The 20,671-nt window shown below is 44.8% G+C and overlaps 1 protein-coding gene across 1 annotated transcript in view; it reads left to right on the top strand.

Moving 5' to 3' along the window:
* Positions 1–14,506: 14,506 nt before the first annotated feature.
* The window catches only part of PPP2R3A (protein phosphatase 2 regulatory subunit B''alpha), a 39,293-nt gene continuing 33,128 nt past the window's right edge, over positions 14,507–20,671 (top strand). The window contains exon 1 of the mRNA XM_058843583.1: positions 14,507–16,846. Within this exon, the coding sequence (XP_058699566.1) occupies positions 14,873–16,846 (1,974 nt within the window). The 5' untranslated portion in view covers positions 14,507–14,872. The remainder of the gene's footprint in view (positions 16,847–20,671) is intronic.

Consider the following 20,671-nt stretch of genomic DNA (forward strand, 5'->3'; position numbering starts at 1 on the left):
AGAGCACACCACAGCACTTCGGGTGCACTTGGCTCTTTTACGAACTTTGCTTAGACCCACCTGGAGTAGTGCAAGAACTCATCAGTCCAGCACCTCTCCTGGGAAAGCTTTCCAACTCTCTGGGGAAGAACAGCAACCTCCTGCATTTGCCACCTCTCAGATTTCCTGAAAGGAAGGGGGTGAGAGACAGAAAAAGTCCATGAATCTCTTGAAGATACCACCTTACCCAGGGTACACCGTCTCAAAGGACTTCCTGAGATACCTGCCCACCCAAATTCACCCCCAGCCAGGCAAGGTAAGCTGATATTGTATTTCCTGAGTTTGTTGGCTCGGGCTCAACTCTTATATTCTTTGTGCCATTTATCCCAAGTGAACTGGTGCACAATAGAGTCTCTAAAGTTGGGTTTCTTTTATTAGTATTTTAGTATTTGTATACCACTCAGGATGCATCTCAATATCCCTAATTAAACTCAGTGTTCACTGAGCAAAACTGCTCTGACCTTTTCAGAGCACAAAGGGAATCAGCCATGCTGCTGTTTACAGGGTGGCAGCAAGTTAATGCTTAACTATGTTATTGTAGTTTTGTTCAGTCCTTCAAGACTGTTTGAAAACCCATGTGACTGAAGCACAGCTCTTTTCCAGTGCATGACTGACCCATGTTTGGCCTTGGTTTGGGTTTTGCAGTCAGTCTCTTGCCCCAGTTGCCTGTGCATATTTCTCATGCCTGAATGTCCAGTCCTGCAGCAGAGGACCAAGAGCACTTCCTGTCCTGCATGAATGGCCAGGGAACTGTGAGGCCAAGGAGGGAAAAGTCCCAACAAGCAAGTTCAGGTCAGTAGATTGCTTGGGTAGGAGATATTTGCCCTTTTGGATGTTGCTTGCCTGCACTGATCAGTAAGTAATGTTTTCTTCCTGAGCTGATTATGATAGTTTAGTACCATGAAAGGAATTTACCTCTGCAGAGAAATTAAGAATAAAAGGCATCTGAAGGGGCTGTGGATGACAGAGTTGCTTCCCTCATCTCTAAGAATGGAATGAGAAGAGCTTTTAAGACTTTTCTGTCAAGTGCTTCCTAGTGTTTTTAGAGTATACTAACAGGTTTCTAGCATGATTCACACATTACTAAAATGAAGAGGAACAGCAAAAGGGAGGCATCTGTAATTGACTTTTGGGGAGGGATAGCATGGCTGAGAAGGGAGGTACAAGGAGAAGTGCTGGGAGACAGTGTTTGTGAGGGAGAGAGAGAAACACTGGAGTGCAAGAGACAAATCTGATGTGTTCCAGCTGAGATTTGGAGCTGCCCTTATAAACTGTGAGGGCATGTGAGGTGGCAGGTTGGCCTGTGTGTGCAACTGAAGGGAGGGGCTGCTGCAACCAGACAAGACTAAAGCTCCCTTAGGAAAAGACCCCATGAGGTTGGCTTGAATATCACTGAATAATGGCTTACCTGCAGCTGTGTCCAGGTATCTCTGAGCATCTCCTCCCCTAGATCATGTCTGATGATTGCAACATGATCTGCAGTGCAGCAACACAGCTGCCAACAAAGGGCCTGCTCCGTGCTGAGGTGCTGCAGCTGCCTCCCTGTTCCAGCTGCACCAACAGGGCTCTTTCCCTCATAATTTGTACCTTTTGCCAGAAGACGCTGCTTTGCCGGAGGGCACTACTGATGGCCTCCAGCCACTGAGGGCTGGAAGCTGTCTGGAGGAAGAGATGAAGCAACCCTCAGTAAATTTGTAGGCTGTACCAGGTTGGTTGGGAGTGTTGATCTGCTCAAGGGTGGGAAGGCTCTGCAGAGAGACCTGGACAGTCTTGATCAAAGGGCTGAGGACGACAGTGTGAGGTTCACTAAGGTCAAGTGCCACATCTTGCATTTGGGTCACAGCAGCCTCTGCAGCTCCAGCCTGGGGCAGGGATGCCTTGAGAGCTGATCAGCAGGAAGGGACTCTCGGATGCTGTTTGACAGCAGCTGGATATGAGCCAGCAGTGTGGCCAGGAAGGCCAATGGCATCCTGGCCTGTATCAGGAGCATTGTAGCCAGTAGGGCCATTCCTCCCCTGTATTCAGGATTGGTGAGGCTGCACTGCATTCAGTTCCGGGCCCTTCACCTCTAAAAGGACTGTGCATATCCAGAGAAGGCCAAAAAGGTTCGGGAAGGGTCTAGAAAACATGTCCCATGAGGAATAGCTGAGGGAGCTGGGTTTGTTTAGCTTTGAGAAGGCTCGGGTTGGGGAGACCTCATCGCTCTGCACAACTCCCTGACAGGAGGCTGTAGTGACGTGGGGCCGGTCTCTGCCGTCCCTTCAGTGAGACGACAGGAGGAAATGGCCCTAAGGCAAGACAGGGAAGAATCAGATTAGCTATTAGGAAAAAAATTTCACTGTTTGAGAGGCCAGGCACTGGAATAGGTTGCCAGGTAGGTAATGGAGTCATGGTTCGTGGAGGTGTACAAGAGGCGTCTGGATCTGGCGCTGCTTGATGTGGTTTAGGCGTTACAGTGGCAGTGCTGACTGCATGGTCGGACTGGATGATCTCGGAGGTCTCTTCCAGCCTTGACGATTCTATAAGGGCGTTGGTGGCGTTCCTGAGGGAAAAACAAAGCAAAACCCGCCGTCCGCGATGGTTGGAGAGCCGCAGGCGGGGCTGAGGTGCGCACCGCCGTGAGGCGGCCCCAGGCTCGTGAGGCGGCCCGGGGGCTCTCTGAGGCGGGACCCGCCTCCGCCCCCCGCCCCCGGCGCTGGGCGGGCCCGGCCGTGCGGAAGGGGCGGCCGGGGCGGGCGGCGGAGCGCGCCCGGCGGCGGGAGCGGCGCTGGGCATGGCACGGGACGGGGCGCTGTCCCGGCGGGTACGTGCGGGCGGGCGGCGGGGCCCGGGGCCGGGGTTCGCCCTGTCCGGGACAGTAGGTCGGTCCCGCGGGGCCGGGGTCCCGGGGCGGTGTCTGTGGATGAGGAGCCGGCGCGGGGGTGCCGGTGTGGGCGCTGGCGCGGTTCTGGAGGGTCTGGCGGGGTGTGCTGAGGGCGGTGGGGGCCGGCGGTGCCGCGCATACGCGGGAGGCGATGCTCGCCCCAGACGCCTTGAAGCACCAGCGCTCCGTGGTGTCCCGGGCCGGGGCTGTGAGCTGTCCCCCGGAGAGTTGTCCCCAGGGATTTAGGCGTAGCAGGTTCTGAGCACAGCGTGTTCCCAGCCCGGGCTGGCCCGGAGGTGTTGACTGTCGAGAGCTGGAGGTTAACTCCGGTGAGGGGTCCTCAGGCTGTTCCTTTTCTGTGATCACTTGCCCCAGTACCCTGCGTAGCTGGACCTTCCGTTATCTTCACTGCAGCTGTGAATGAATACGTGGTCGTGAAAGCAGGATTTAATTTTCTTCCCCGATGTATTTCTTCATGAGCAAGAAAGGGAACAGCTTTGGCTACCAGACTTCTTGGTTCACAGGCAGATGAATTCGAGATTAAGTTGAGCATAAACTTGTGAAACTGAGTTCGAATAACGAGTGGAATGATTTATGAAGGAGGTGTTCCTGCCGGAGTAATTCTCTCTGCAGGTCATCAGACTGCGTTGGTCTCAAGTAATGTAAATATTTTTAAGCCTGGGACTAATTATATTACCTCTGTTTTTCCTGCTGAAGAAGGAAACCCTGGGAGGTGTGCTGCTCTGTGCTCCCATCTTTGCAGAAATGCTGGCTAGGGAAGGATTCCAGAGGCAGGTAGTCCCCTAAGATGTTTGCTGTGAAGGGCTGCCTACAAGGCAGGGCACATTTTTCTTGGTGGTGGTCTCATGGCTTTAGCTCACATGACGTGATGCCTGCTTCAGGAAATAACTCTTGCAAAAAATTACTTAACCATTTCTTTTAAGAAAAAGAAGACATTCTCTTGATTATTTCTTGTCAGTCTCTCTAGCTTGTCAGGTCTGCTCTCAGGTTCTGTAGGGGGAGGTTATTTTAGTGAGAACTTCGAGAAGATTGTCAGTACTGTTAGACATTGTTGTGTAAAATTATGTGTTTAATGTCTGCGGGATACTGAAAAACTGATGCATGAGACAGTGGTGAGTTATTTGGGCTTTTTCCCACTGTTTATATATCTGGAAATGGTAACACTGTGTATCAGTTACAACTGATTTATATTTGCCTGAAAATGAAAGAGAAAAGTCGAAGTTCCCTGGTGGCACATGGCTGGTTTCCATTACCTAGACCTTTGCAACCACTGTCGTGTCATATTATTTTGTACCTGTAATTTGCACAGAGGTGCAACGTTAAAGGTAGCTGTGGGCAAAGCTCCTCAAATTACAGCTGACTGATGTGTGAATGCCAAACACTGCAGAGATTTTCTGGTAAAGCATCTATTTCATTTCCTTCAGCTGCAGCCTGTGGAGCAGGTGATGAATAATGTGGCTCAGGCAGTTCAGAAAGCTCTGTGGTGGAGCCCTGCTGTCTGACACTCATTGCTGGTAGCCCTGGAGGTATAAATATGATGCTGCATGGTGGAATTTGTTTTCCCTTTTTTTATGATGGGTGGGGTGAGTGTTGGCTGGTGGTTTTTTGTTTTTAGAAAGGACCATTCTTCATAGAGAACTTCTCTGCCCTTGAATTACGCAGAAAACCTGACTTGAAGTAACTCTGAACTTGGCATGTCCTGATGCAGGACAGAGGTTGCTTTGACTTTATTGTGTAAATGTTTTCCAATACTGATTGTACTTAAATGACTGCATGTTCTTCTTCCCCAGAAGACCAGGCTTTCTCCTGTTAAACTGAACTTTTCTGAAGGTTCAGTTAGAGCTTAGATCCTGTGCTCCAAATCTGCCAGAAATGGGACAGCAAAGTAGAACTGTGGAAGGAGGGGAATTTTCTCATCCATAATTAACGTAGTTGAGTGCTGTCATAAAAAACTGTTTTCATGTGTGTTATGGGACGAGAGTCTTCCAGCAGAATTCACTGTGTATTTCCTCTGTTGCTTATGTCCCTGGGTCTGGTTTGTGGAATTTCTGAGCTAGGACTGCCAGGGCAGTTGTGACTAAGCAGGTGCTTTGCTTTGACCATATGAAACACTCACTAATGTCACATACTTTGGAAAATCAGGGCTTGAGCACCAGAAATGGATGTGTTCTCTTTTTAGGTCAAAGTGAGGGTAATACTGGAAAACATTATCAGTTTTAGTAATTAACAGTGTTAACGATTAATTGGTGTTTGATTAACATGCAAATACTCTGCTGATGGAGAAAAGAATAATTCTGACTGCAGAACAGTGTATGGGTAGGATGCAGGAGGTAATATCTGAGGTCACACATGTAAAACATGAGCTAGTTAAAAATTACTTCATTTTAATGAAGATAGATGCAGCTTCACAAATGCGAACATGGCTGTCTGCTTACAGTGAGGGAATCTTTGCATTAGTCTGGTTTTCGGTTTGTTTTTTTTTTTTTTCCTGTGTGTCTTGCTTTTCTTTTTAATCTGCTTCTATTTAAATACACAGGGAAAAGAGAGAAATTAATGGAAGTTCTCTTTACTTTGTTGTTGTTTTGTAAATCTCCCTGGGTTAATAAAGACACAAGAGAAATTATTTCCTCAATCTTACTGGGATGTCAGGTAAAAACACCTTTAGTTTTCCTTGGTAGAGGACAGGGGACAGAAAAGTTAGGCTCCCTTAAATTGTGCATTGCTTTGAGCACACTGCTCTTTGCCTCTGGGGTGGCTTATTGAAGGCACAGGCACAAAAGTCTGTAGCAGTGCCAGACTTGCAGAATGTCAGGACATGCTGCACCTTTTGGTGTAATTTGTTGCATTTCGGCAACTGCTGCTGTTCCCAGTGCGAGATGGAGGCTGGCAGGAATGAATGGGCTTGTGGAAGGTATGGCTGGTGGGAATGACAGCTCTTGGCTCCTGGGACTGTGCCTCGGAGGAGAGGGTGGGAATGCAGCACAGAGTCAGAGCTTTTCTGTGACACTTGTTTCTGACCCATGGAATAGCTGTAGAACTCCAGCTGGGGCCAGATATGGGCCGGGAACTGAGGCTGCCCTGGAGAAATGGGCTGTCACCTTAGACAAAGAGAATTTTACCCAAAATTTTGAATGCCTGAGGGTTTAAGTGACCCCAGTGTGATACATGTATGACCTGAAGAAGTTAGATATGTCGGCAATGAGAAATGCACGAGCTCTGAATAGATGGGCAATAAATGAAAGCAATTTTTTTTAGTTGTTATTAAAAGTGTATTTATTCTGCAGACCTCTAGCAGATGGCTACACTGCTACAGGAGAAACTTAACTTCCAAGTAAGTTTCCAAAAATGGTTTCAGGGAATCTGTAAATTGTAACCCCAGTGCCAGCAAAAGTTAATGACCAAGGGAATGCTGTCTTGGACACCAATCTTCCTTTGTTATTTTAACACTTAAATAAGATCACTTTAATTCATGTAAAGTGAATGGATACTCTTAATGCTGCATTAATGTTTCAGGAACAATAAATTCATCTTGCTAATATGAAATTATCTCTTTCCATATACGGTTATAAACAGCCAGGAGACACATTACTTAATCAAGCAGGCTTTCTGACCTTTGCCCTGAGCCTTGCTAATTATGTGCTTTTGAAGCTTGTTCACCTCCAGTGTTTTACTGATTGGTCACCTTATTTTCTGTCAGTGTGTCAGAGCTCAGGCATTAATTTTTCTTGTGCCTTGCTAAACTTCAGCATGTTTGTGAATGTATTTGGGTCCTGATAAGTGAGCAAGTTTGGTGGTTCTACACAGACATGGGGCTGGAATAAAAATTAATTGGCAAAGTATTTATGTGGAACGGGTTGGCGTTACGTGGAAAAATCGTGTGAGCTTTTACTCTCTTGCTGTCTCATCTGTCTAACTGGAAACCAGTCTCATGGGGCACAAATTCCTGTCTGGTCAGTTTTAGTTCCAAGACTGTGCAAACGGAAAATTGAAGAAAGGTATTTCAGAAAAGCTGAAAAGGGTGACATCTTTCCTGGTACTGTTAACTCTTCTTCCCAGCTGTCACCCCCAGTGACAAGCTTTGCACGGCCTGTGCACTAGGGCTCCCCAGCAGTTTCTGGTGTGCTCATGTTCAGGGACTCTGCTGGTGTTTGTGAAGAGGCTAAAGGCACTGGAGTATTAGATAACCCTGTCACTTAACCTGGAGGAGTTACACTGAATAATAATGCATTCACTAACTGCAAGTCAGTATTTTAAAACAATAGATTATGGTCTACTGCCAGGTTTATTTTTAAAAATCAGTGCAGACTATTATTATTGATACTAGCCCAGATCTTTTTATGTGGTGGACTTGCCTTATGTTGCTGCTGTAAATGTGGAGAGGTTGTATTTAAGTTAGTGTTGGGGGATTATTTTTCTTTAGGATAAGTCTACCAAACCAGATTTGTCAGTGTAAAAACTGACTTCTCTGAATGCACAGTGACTGCAGAGCAGTGTTAATGGTCCTGCCACGGACAGTTAGGCTCAAGGTCATGTCTGCTTGGAAGCCTGCCTTGGTAAGTGTTCCCACTGTAGTGACCTCCATGGGTCACTGCAGGAATGCTGAAGTCCAGCTACAGCTGGTAAAGTTCGATGGTCTGGAGGTCTTGGACAAGAAGGCATAAGAGACAAACAAGCAAATATTCTGCTGTCTCTGGATTTTCAGAGAGAGATTAACAAAGGACTTTTTAAATGCTTCTGAAAGGAAATGAACTGGCAAGGAGCAACAGCATAGCTTTCTCAGTAATTAATACCTGGTTAAAGCATAGGAAGGACTGTCAGCTTTTCTAGGGAAGAGTGATCACTCTTCCCTCCTGGGGGGATATGTGTTAAGGCTTGTGTTGTTGAACCAAGTTATAAATGGCCTGGAAGAGAGGCTGAGTAGTGAAGTGACAGTATATGCTGAAAATCACAGAATTAGGGTAGCAGAAACAAAAGCTGGCTGCGGTTGCAGAAGGCTCTCACAGTACTTGGTTGTAGGTACTTGATACCAGCAGATGTAAACTAATGTGCACAAAGGATAAACAACTCCCTGTGCCTGTGCAGTGATGAGCTCATGAGAATCTGTGCCGTTCAAGAAAGAGATCTTTTAAGTAATGCAGATAAGGTTCTGTGAAACTCGCTCAGCAGCAGTCAAAAACAACAAAAAAAGCCAAATAGAAATGACATCTCTAGGAAAAGAAGAGGAAGCAAACCAGCTTGCCATGGTGTAAATCCATTGTGGTTTTGTGTAATGAATAACATACCCTCCCAAAATTAGGGGCAGATAATCTCCCTTCTCCAAAGAGAGGTATAAAAACATGGCCTCTTGACTCTCTAGAACCTTTCTGGGTCTGTGGCATCCTTTGATGAGACTTTCCCAGGTTTGCTGCATGCGTGTGTTTGTTTTAACCTGCTTCTTGTGGCACTGACCACCTAGTTCTTGTGCTGAGGAGTAGGTGAGCGGTCAGACCCTATCTGCCCTTTCCATACCATTCATGACCTTGGAGATTATCTTATATCTCTGAAGTCACCTCTCTTCCGACCTGAAGTGCCTGGTCCTGCTCCATTATTCCCCACAGAATAGCTGTTCAAGACCTCTGGATCATTATTGCTGCCCATCTCTGAACCTTTTTTCTGAGACTACATGAAAATATTGGTCTCTAAAAGTGAACACCTTCCTCTTGAATAGAGTGTTCTCTCAGTAGATCTCTGAGCATTTTACGAAGGACAATAGTATCTTTATTTCCTCTTGGAAGACAAGTAGGAAGAAGGATGGAGTGAGTTAACCCAGGTGGTTTTGAGAGCAGACACTTGAGAATGCATTATCTGAAAGCAGTGAGGCTGGAAAGGGGAAAACACTATATAGGGATAATACTGATTTTTGAAAGGCAGCTCAAATATTAATTTCTCCCTGTGGTTCTCATCTTCCCTGAATACTCTGCCTACTTTGGGTTCCTGTGTCTTAAAGTATGTAATTTAACCAGAAAAGCTTATGAGAGGGGCAGTGGGAATGCTTAGAGGTGCAAAGTGGCTTCTGCACTAAGAGAACTGAATAAACTAAGAGGAGGCAGAGGGATGACATGGAGTTCTGTAAATTTGGGAATGCTGTGGACAGTCTGCATAGAGGTGTAGTGTTTGTGCAGTGTCTTAGTACGAGATCTTGACATACTGAAGCTGGTGAGTGACAGGATTGAAAGGGGTGGTGGATGTCTTGACAAAAGATGCTCAGATTGCAGAAAATTTCTGTTGAGTGCAGGGGTGCTCAAGCACATAAGAGGGAAATCCTCCAGTGGTTAATAAGTACACACAAACCACATCCAGCTTCACAGTTCTCATGAGCTGGAAACAGTTGGAGGTCAGGAGAATACTCCTGGGAAATACCGTATGTCTTTCTAATACTGCTTCTTGAGTATTGGCATTTAACCACTGTTGGAGACAGAAATGGTTTTTTTCTGTGTTCTTGTGTAATCCTGAAGGATGGGATTCATCTAATGTAACTCATCATCTCAAAACTAGATTGTTGAACTCAGTGGGGTGATCCTTCTTTTTGAGGTGCCTCCCTATCTGCACTGCCTACAGGCAGCACCAAACACTTCATGGCTATGTAGGTGAGATGAATCCCACTTCTGCCATGTTTTTGTAAGAACAGTAGCAAGTTGCAGGCAGAACTCAGACAAAGATTTATAGCAATGACTCTGAAGACATCTCTGAGTCTCTGGCACTCCTGGAAAATACTAAGAGATTATTTGATTACACTGTGTTAGTACTTGTAGGTGAGGAAATTTGTCTTCTTGAGAGCTCTTTTAATTTAGCATAAGAAAGTGGGATAGCTGTTTGTGGAACCTGATGTTGAACATGCTTCAATGGGAAATGATGACCCTTTTTCAAGAATGTGTGTAATTAAATACTGAAGCACTTGAGAATATGAGGAAGTGTCCTCTGGTTCAAATAGAAGTGCTTACTCTGAGTAGGTCAGATCCTCTAACCGGGGTTATGAGGTGAGTTGGGATTTGTAGCCATCACAGTTTGTTGCAGTTTCTAAAACATGAAATAGCTTGGAGCTAAAACCTTTTAGAAATAAAGATTCTAAAGGTTGTGGTTGCTGTGTCAGTGGTATAAGCCCCCGTAACCCCCAAATTGTTCAGGTGCAATTGTGAGCGGTTTCTTCTTCTTCTACTGTCCCTGAAATGTTTGCATGTGCATCAAATTTCTGCTAGTCCTGAGGACTGAAAAGCTGCACTTCTCACCTAAGTCCTACATATAAAATATTTCTGTTGCCATCAAGCAAAACATCAAAATATTATAAGCTGTAAGTATATAAGAAATACAGGACAAAGGAACAACTAAAGTTTTTTTTTCTTCCAAATTTCTTCAGTATAGGAAGAAAAGTTACTCTTTTAGTCTCCTGTTCCTTTTTGAGAAGTAGTAAGTTGTGCAAGTGATGGCAAGTTGTTAATCAGTTCCTTTGTGATGGGATCCATAATAATTTATTAAGTGTCTGGTTGTAAAATTTTCACTTAATTCAGCAGAACTGGATTCATTACAAAACTTTATTTGAAAGAAACCATTACTTTGTTGTTTGCCTGTCTTTTTCTTCTATAATCCATATAGCTTGCTCCAAAATCTGCTTTGCTCAGTAAATTCTAAACAAAACCCAATAATTTCTAAATAAGAGAAGGTGCAGTTAAATGCTTTTTGGTACTACAAGCCCTTCTAAGGGGGTAAGACCTGGCACCTGATTACACAGGCATGATGGTGCACCTGAAGCTATACTGGTGACTTTCCAAATGACAAACCTGTTTTTCTTTGTTTTCTTTTGCAAGAGTACCAAACTGGAGGGTTGGTCCTACCATGCCTTCCGCTAGAAACAAGCGGTTCCACAGTGATGCTCAGGCCATATCCTGGTGCAGAAAGGCTGGCTTACTCAATACTGTGCTATGGTGGTTTCTGCCTCCTGTTGCTAGTGCTGCAGATTAGTGTTCAAGAAGACTTTTGCTGAGTTAGAGGCTTTCAGAGGTATGGGAGCCCTGTCCTGTAGCTTTCTAGTCTTCAGTTTGCAAGTGCTGGCTGACAGTCCCAATCTGAACAGATTGTCATTGTTCAGTTATTTAACTTCTGCATAATCTTTGCATGAATAGAATTTCTTGTGTGTCTTGTGGAATAACCTTTTATATAATTAGTATCTGCAATAATTTTTTCCTTTGGAAAATAATTCATGTCATCTTGCAGAGATAGGACAGACATAAAGCATTATTCTGCAGTCACACAAGAAGCACTATTCATTCACAGTTTGTGTTGTGAAGCCAGTCCTGTATCCCCGGGGCTGGGTTGGTTTCGTGGCAGCACTCCTAATTACAGAATCTTTCTGCAGTGTTTCTGAACTGGGGGCTGCTCTAGAGTCAAACTGGAATGAAGTTGCAGCCTGGAAAGAGCCAAGTAGGAAAGTTTCTTGATGTATTTGGTCTTTTCATTCTACGCGAGTCACAGGTTTGAGTTAGCCACCAAGAGTCACAACTGAGGCTCAGCTTGAAGCCGTGGTCCCAGATCTGAAAACAGGGCTACTCCTCTCTTAGGCTTTGTCCTGACTATGTTTGCGTGCTGGATCATGTTCAACGGATCACACTCAAATAAAGCTGCACACTGAGCATGTCCTACCTTGGGCAAGGCAGTGGGAAAGGAGAAATTAGTGCTGCTCCAGCCCTTGAATAACCTAAGCATGTTTCTGCAGACAGTGATAATAAAGCAATTAGTAAATAATTACTGAGAAGACATTAGTTAGTGTGGTAGGAAAGAGGATATTGGGGTTTTGTATTGATGGTTTGATTACTTCCTCCTCTGTTGCAGCAGTAAAAGGTGCTGACAGCAGAGGCGGGAGGCAGCAATCCTGTGTTGGCCTGAGCAAATCTGTGTTTGCATTGTGTTGGTTTGTGATAGTAGCAGAGCAATACAGGCAAACTGGAAAGGGATTAGAGAGTGCAGCAATCATTGCATAAACACCTAAAATTGTTATTTGGCATAGCTGGCAATACAAGGTTGAACAGAAAAAAAATGGTCTATTTAGGCTGGGAATCTAGGAGACCTTTTCCTTGAAGGAATAACCTTACAGATGCAAAAACTTAATTTGCTTAAAGGTGGCTTAAAGAATTAGAACTGGCTTAGTCAGTGATGTGGTGGGAGGAAACTATGCTTGGAGTGACAGAGGAGGAGACAATGAGTAATACATTATTACTCTAATTAAGAAATAACTTAATCAAGATGTAATTATTGCCCAAATTAGGTATAAACCCAAACTGTTCTTTGCTGCTAAAAGGAAGACCAGTCTTTTCTTGCTGTGTATGACAGAGGGAGGAAGGAGCCCTTAGGAAGTCCTATGCTTTTTGAGAAGTAATATTAATTCTTCATCAAACTTGCTGTCCTGAAAGCCTCTCCTTTCTCCAAATATTATATAGCAGTCATTTCAGGAAATGCCAGAAGGCTTGTTTGAAGTTGATGGAGGCTCAGAAAAGGAAAAACAGCAGACCTCTTACCCTGATGTGTTGAAGGGAGTCCATGAATCAGTGGACTTCTTGGAGGGCTAGCATGAGTTTCCTGACAGAGCCTATGAAGGCACTGGGGAGCCAACAGCTCTTTTTGAACTGTGGATCTGATTCAGCAGAGGGTTTAGCACAGTGACAGTGAAGCCTGAGAGGAGTGAGTGGAGGGTGTGAAGTGTGTTCCCTGCCTTTGCAAGTGATGGTGTGAGCATCTCACAGTGTGAAAAGGGTTCTGTGCACGCCCTTTCTCCACTGGCACCTTGACTCACTGCAGTGGCTGGGGCACACCTGGTACCTGTGTTTGTCCCTGGGCAAGGGGCACACCTTGTACCACGGCTCATCCCTGGGGAAGGGGCACAGCTGGTACCACTGCTGTTCCCTCGGGAAGGGGCACACCTCATACCTCTGCTCATCCCTTGGGAGGGCCCTCCCACGCCAGAGGGGCTTTGGGGCAGTGCCAATGGGTGTGGAGGGGAGCAGGCCAGGACAGGAGGAGCTGAGGAGCTGCTTGGCCCGCAGCTGGGATGGGCAGGTGGCAGCCTGTTACAGAGCCCAGCATGGCAGTTAGCTCTTCGTCCTGAATGCCATCTTTTCAATGCCTTATATAATCCAGAGAACAAAATGGGAAAGGTTCTTTACCTGTGCCACTCCACATAACTGCAATGAGCAGACATGGCACATCACAAATTCCATTGAACTCTCGAATCAGTGCTACTCAATTTTAAATTAAGGCTTTAAAATATGTAAAATGTGAACATTTAGACTTGTGCTCTCCCCAGTCAGTAACTACAACAGCACCAAACTTTTAGGGCACTTGTCTTGTGTGTGCTGTGTTTGTCCAGGCTTTGAGCTAAGTTGGTAGGATGGAACTGTAGGGAGGGCAGTGCTTTCATCAGGTGCAGGCCTGGCCTTTCATAGTGCTGGATATTTGCCTTTGAAGAAACCAAAATAAACCCATGCTGTGGAGTGACTTAGCTGTGTGATATAATAATGTTTTATTAAATAGATTTCTGTTTTTACAGGAATAGAGGGTGCTCAGAATTTCACTGGGATGTTTTCATTTGATTGTTCATGTATTAAAGAAAGATGAGGCTATGTTTAAAATTCAAAACTCTTAAATCTGAGATTTGCTTTTTTTCATAACAAAGTTAAACAGCTTTTGAGTTTTTTTTTCTGGTGCAGTTCTGACCATGATGATAGGAAATGCAGCTGGAAATGACTGTGCTAAGTGTAAGACACTCAACCCCTAGTTTTCATGGGCTTAACCTTTATAAAAATGTTACTATCCTCAATGTCTGCAGCAGTGGATTTAGTGTATTAAAGATGCTGCTATTTATGGGTTGTAAGAGAAACAGTTATTCCTCCTTAAAATATATTGCTCTGGTCCCAGAGACCTTGGTGAAAGGCTGATGGAAGCCAATGTGGCCTTTACTAAAGACTGTGCATTCTTAGAGGCATTCAGCTATTTTGCTGCAGGCTTTTTGCAGCTTTTTATAATCCAGAGAGCTTGGAAATCCTGAAAGTGCTTTTCTCTACTGCCCTTTGCCTTATCTTTAGAGCCTTGGAAAGTGAAAGGCAGAAATTCACAACAGGATCAAAATGTTTTGCTCTATTAGAATTAAAGGTAATGTTTTGCTCAGTCCGGGGAGGAAAAAAAGCAAGTATGAAAAAAAAATAATGGGTAGCTAAAATAGAGCTGTTAAAATGGCAGCACACAGACAGCCTGTGTATAAATATAGGCCAGCTCCTCAGCACTGCTCTTATATGGTAGATCTGAGTGAAAGAAGACTATCAGTCTGCTCTGTTTTGTGCAGGCCTGTGTGCTGGTTGTTCTATCTGGTGCCAGATGTTCAGTAGTAGACAAAGCTGCATAATACATGACAATCATAATGACTGTCACCTTTATTTCTATTGCAGGGACCTGTATCACCAGTGTGAGAGAGGAATCTCCCAAGCACGCTGTGGATTATTTGTACATGCTACTGGATTAGCATCCACCTTTTTTATCCACCGCTACTGGATTTACATCTACCTTTTACTGACACACCCAAAAGGAGAGGAAAAGAAATTGTTGACTTGTCACTTCTGCCTAATAAGTGACTGGATTTTATGGCCTCTGCTGGAGAAGCTACCTGGATGGTTGGAAATGGAGCAGCTCGTGCTGCACCTCTGCTGAGCAAGGCTTTCTGCAAGGAATACAAGCATCGAGGTGCCTTAAGTTAAACCATATGCAAGTTGCACTAGTTGTTGTAACTGTACTGCTGAAACCACTCCAGACTTCTCCAGGGCTTTCCAAGGCAGTAGCTCCTCACACAGTTTGGATGTTTCTGATTGACATTTGAATGTTTTCATCCAATCTGGTGTGGCTGTGAAAAGTGAGCTTTTCCCTGTGAAGTTCATGGTGGGCTTTGCAGCCTCACTTCCCAGTGTGGTCTGTGCTATGGCAGCGACCTACAGGCTGATGGTGACTTCAGTGAACTGCTACAGCAGCGTGGTGGTAGAGCAGCACTCCCAGCACACTGTGCACTACTGCACAGGCTCCTGCCAGCTCCTCAAACAGGGACTCACCTGCATAGTTGCACACCACAGTGTCTGTGCAGAGCTCAGTGTCCAAGATACCAACCTGGACCATAAAATTCCTGTTCCTGAAAATGGTCTTGCCTTGGCTGGAAATGAGGACTATCACCAAATCCACCCAAATAATCCAAGAATCAAGAAGGGCTCTTCAGTGCAAGCATCCAGCAGTTTAAAAGACATTACTGGTGAGGCAATAAACCTTGCCAGTGGTAAAATAAAGGAATTCTCCTTTGAAAAGCTAAAAAACTCTTCCAGTCATGTGGCCTACAGAAAGGGAAGGAAAGTTCGGTCAGAATCTTTCAGCAGACGATCCTTTGATTTTGACTTGATTTACGGGCACTTTAACAATGATGAGAACTGCCCTCCATGTGGCTTTTTGCAGAGTCCCTCACCTGTGGAGAAATGGCAGGAGAGCAACGATGCTCCAGAAGTCACCATGAATCCTGTGGTTCCCTTCAGCCCTCATTCCTTCCCTGAAGAAAACTTCATTACCCAGATTTTAGAAAAACACAAGCTAGATGGTTCTTCTGGTGGGGACATTAAGGTGTGCCTGGACATCTTGCTCAAGTGCTCAGAGGATCTGAAAAAGTGCACAGACATAATCAAACACTGCATCAAAAAGAAGTCTGCAGATGTTGGTGGAGGGAGCAGCAATGATCCCCTGGCTAATTCAGAGATGATATACATGAATCTGATGACAAGATTTTCTTCCTACCTGAAAAAGCTGCCCTTTGAGCTGAAGACAGCGGGGCAGAGAGAAGCAAGTGACTGGGCAGAGCTGGTGAACTGTTTCCATGGTTTGCAGCAAACTCCCTTTCCCCTGGTATTTGGTGATGAGCAGCCACCCAGGTATGAAGATATCATTCAGCTGCCATCCTCAAGTGCAGTTCCTCTCGTTCTACCAGGTCAGAGTGAGGTGACAAGCACCTCCCAGTCCATCCAGACAGGTACTGTGAGCTTCACCTCTAACTCCCTGCCCGGTGTCCCTCCAGAGAGCAGCGTGAGAGCTGTGAAAGATGCTCTACCTCAGTCACCAGCCCCGAGCCCCTGCGACTGCACATCTGCCACCGAGGCACTGTACATCGAGGAGGAGTCTGATGGGCACAGAGCAGCAGGGACAGAGAAGAAGGCAGAGCAGAAGAGGGGCTGGCAAAGCCTGGAGTGCAGCTATGAGCGAGCATCAGACCTTCCTGCTGATGCTAAAGCAGAGCAGGCCAGGGTGGGAGATGCTCCAGAGAAAACTGCTCCTTTAAAACCAGTGTCAGATCCTGTGTTTTGTGGTGCCCAAGCTGCTGTCCCCAAGGGAGCCCAGACATGCAGTAGAGTGGACAAGGAGGAGATAGACAAACTGCTGCTGGACTTGGAGTGCTTCTCACAGAAAATGGAGAGTACTCTGAGGGAACCCTCTCAGAAGGAGGGTGAACCTGCCTCACTGCAGCTATCTGGCAGGCAGGGTAGACAGGCTCCACCACTGGCTCTTGAGCCCAAAAGTAAACCTGCTGATCCCCCTTCTTCTTTGTCAAAAATCATGGAAACCAACGGTCATAAAATGGAAGAGGATGACAAAGCCCTTTTACTGCGTATCCTGGGAAGCATTGAGGACTTTGCCCAGGAGCTGGTGGAATTCCAGACAGGCAAGGGGAGTTTGTCCAAGGAGAGGGAAGTGATGCAAATTCTCCAGGAAACTTTAGCAACTCCTTCACAGTCCCTACTTGCAGGGCAAAAAAGCCATGTTGGGGCCACTTCCAGAGACTCTGTTCCAGCTTCAATTCAGCAGGCCCCAGAAGTAATAAAGGTAAGAGAACTTTTGATGGAATAGTGAATAAAACAAATGTGGGAAAATGTGGGGGGAGTGTGGGGAATTACATATAAGTGATGCATTGTGCTTTGAATGCTGCAGTGTGGAATGATGTATTCAACCTGGCAGAAATGTAGCCTTTATTTAAATACAAACAAAAAAAGGAAACTGAAACCCATGAGAAAATAAAATAGGTCCTGACATGGAGTTTCACCTTTGAGCTTGACCCTTTCCTGCTGGTGCTTTTGTAGACTATTTGCTTGTGGTTAAAATGGGTCCCTTATAATAGGGTGAAGTAATAATTTATAAGTAAAAATAATTACTTTATTTCTGGGACCAAATATTGGACTTCCTCTCAGCAGTCCAGTAAGAACTGATTCTTCCACCTCTCCCTTTCCCATCTCTGAGCAGCTTTTCTTGTCCTCCTTATCACTGGTTCCAAAAGAGACCAATCCTTCATGAGACAAAGGACAGAATCTCAGAGGATTTAGTTTTGCTTTCCCTGTGAACTTTCACAGCTTCTTCCAGTTGGAGCTTAATGTGCCTGTTTTCAAAACTGGCCACTTTTGCCCAAAATTCGATGCAGTTCTGAAAAACTGCATACATGGGTTGTGTCTTACCCTACATGATGGTACTGAGATCCTTTTAGACCAGGCTTTCCAAGAGTTTCTGTTGTTGCTCTGGGCAACTTTGCTTACAGAAAATGATATTCTGATATTTCCAGCAAGGGAAAGAATCTTTTTCCTCAGCGAGTGTAGAATTAAACAGCTCTAAAATTTCTAAAGTAATCCCTTGTAATCTTGCCTTGTACATTATTTTACAAAATTTTCTAACTTGTGAGTTCAAACAAAAATGTGTTTGATGAAGTGTGACGCTGGGTTTGTGGCAGATTTTATGTAATGCTTGTAAATGGGATGCATTTATGCTGCCAAGTGGCTTCTCAGTGTGGTGCCTTGGCAGGTTGTGTTCCCCTGATCCCACCTAGCTGTGTGTTAGTTTGCTCCCAACCTGCCTTCTATGGACATGTGCTCCACAGCTCCCAGAGCTCTGCTTCTCCGTGCAGTCACACAGCCCTTGCCTTGTGCAGATGCCCAGAACCAAAGATCCTGGGTGAGAAGAGCTGTTCTGGGGAGGCAGAGGATGTGGAGGCAGCTGGTCCCCTCAGCAGTGGGCACAAGGCACTGGGCTGTTGGTCTGCACTTGCCCTGAGGTTTGCTGTTATTTGTGGCATAGATTAGGTGTAGCATCTAGGGAATACATCCATATTCCTGGACCACTCTGGATGTTATTGAAGCTGCATGTAGATTCTCAGTTGGTATCGCATGTGTGCCTCAATTATGCAAAGTATTTATTGTATTTTCTTAAGGCTCATAAAACTGTTGTCAAATAGCTGGCCACATATGCAGAAACCCCAGAGCTCTGAGACTGATGAAAACGCAGCATACCTTTCATTCGTGAAAGTTTTGACAGATTTAATATCCCTCAAATGCTAAGCAATGAAAAAGGAGAGGGAGAATCCTTCAGCCCAGGCTGTTCTCTGGCTCAGCTGGCCTGTGTTAAATCTGTGCTAACTTATACCAGCAACAGACTTCCTCTTTATCATAAACCCAATTATGATCCTCCACAGAGAACAATAGGATTACTTGCCTCTTCATCTTCAAAAGCCAAATATTTAGAAAGTAGGAAATGAATACTCAAGAAGTCCATCAGTTTTGCAGAGCACATAATAAGGGCATCACGCTTCTTTTGGGCAGGCCAGGAAGCATTGCATACTTTTAGACTGTCCAACATTTCCCATTCTGAGATCCAGTTTTCCGTTGCTTATCTCTAAACCTCCTAACTATTTGTTTTGGGATTTCCTGTTCTCTGTGCCTGACTTAAGCTGATTTTTTAGTATGTTGGTTTTGAAAAAATAGTTCAGTGAGAGCAGTACAGTTGCCTTTTAGAAGCCAGCAAGCTCCCTAGTACTTACCTGTATTTTTGTCTGTAGTGAGGAGGGCTATAAGGATCCTGGATGGACCAGCATCCAGGTTTGAGGGAACTGGGGGAAACTGGGACCAGTAAGCAATGAAGAAGGTGGAGATGGGGCTGTTGGGATGCTGTGAGCTGACCTGCAGAAATGCTGAGTGTTGAGGTGTGTTGGAAGGTAAAGACTGCTACCTTTGAGTAAAATGTCATATGCAAAGTCCTTGGAGAAGTTACTGGTGGATGTTTTTGACCTCCTGTGTCCTTGGTCTGGCACCTGTCCAGGTTGGTTTATTTGACAAAGTAAATTGAGCTAATGCTTGGAGTGGTGCTCTAGTGAAAGAACCCTAGAAAAATCTGTAAGCAACGTGGTCCTTCTGTTTTCAGAATCAACTGTGAGTGGTGCAGGGCTTTGCTGCATATTCTGCTCATGTGTTGTATTTTAAGAGTTATTGAATAAAGTTTATGAATAATTTTGGGAGCAGAGGTCAGGGCCAGACTTTGTATCAAAGAGACCCTTTTGGTTTTTGTCCCTCCACTGTTGGGGATCTCCTGAAGAGCATTTATTGTGTTGGAGTGGGCCAGAAAGAGCAGTTCTGCTTCCCATTTCTCTCTCCTACATACCTCTGCTTCTTACTGTATGATTCTGAAACCCTCTTTATACTGACTATGGTGCTTATATATAAGTTAAACCTAACTAACATTTTTGTTTCCTGCTAGCTTAGCAAGTGGAATAGCTCAGGCTGAGGTCAGATGGGTAATCCAACCGTTTCTGGCCAGGGTCTGTGGATCTGGGAGCAGAGGGTCCGTGGGGTTGATAAGACCACCTTTATAATCGTGCTGTATCTCAAGTGGTAGAGCCTTGGGTGAAGTACCCAGAGGCTGTTCCCTGTTTCCACATTTCCTCTGGGTGGGCTCTAAGTAGCTTCTGTCTAATCCTGCCTCTCCTGGATGACTGATGGAGTGGGTGTTTCTGGGACTCTCAGAAGGTTCTGAACTCCCTGTGCTCTGAAACACCATTTCACGGCCACACACTTTGCTTTTTTGCATCAAAATTTCCGTGCTGTGTGCTTAAATCAGGGGGCCCTAAGAAGGCTCAGAATGGAATTAACTGTTTCTGAATCATGGAAAGTTAAGGCTGACCTTGCAACTTTGTAATTCTGCCCCCTCATATTTCGTGCACTTCTTTGTATCGCAAATGTAATGATATTCTTATCAAGGATCTTGCATGAGGTGATTAATTGTAAAAAGTGGCTTCTATAATGTCACAGTTGCTTTAACTTTGTTCTGAAATAATTGTATATTCTCAAAATGTATCTAAAATATAATATAAAACTCTTTCTGGAAAATCAACTTTCATCTTACATATGTTAAAAATTGCTTTGATCCAATAGTGATAACATCTGTCATTTAAGCTATTCACAATTTCAAACATCAATTATTCATTACCTCTTAACACAAATAGTGAATAACATGGGGCTTTTTTTTTTTTCTGTTGGTAATGGTTACTGAAATAACAAGTATTAAGTGAATCTAAGGTATCTCAGAATGAAAGGTGACTAAGAGAGGCAATCTGGCATCTCTCACCTTTAACCTGGGTCGCCTACATCAAGGAGGGATTTCTGGGTTTGTGGTTTTTGCAGTTGGTCTGGCTGTTGAGACCAGACTTCTCTGCTGTGGGTTTTGTCCAGGTGGCTTTGAAGCTGTTGAAACAAGATTCTCTTACTGTCAATTTCTCACACTACTCTATATCTTTATTTATACCCACTTTATGTGTTTTGAGGATAGGAAGTAGCATGTTAGAAACCTGCTATTCCAAAACACTGGAATACAGCCACAGTGAGCTGTGCCTCTGGA

This window comes from Poecile atricapillus, chromosome 8 (assembly GCF_030490865.1).
Source record: "Poecile atricapillus isolate bPoeAtr1 chromosome 8, bPoeAtr1.hap1, whole genome shotgun sequence".
Classification (NCBI taxonomy): domain Eukaryota; kingdom Metazoa; phylum Chordata; class Aves; order Passeriformes; family Paridae; genus Poecile; species Poecile atricapillus.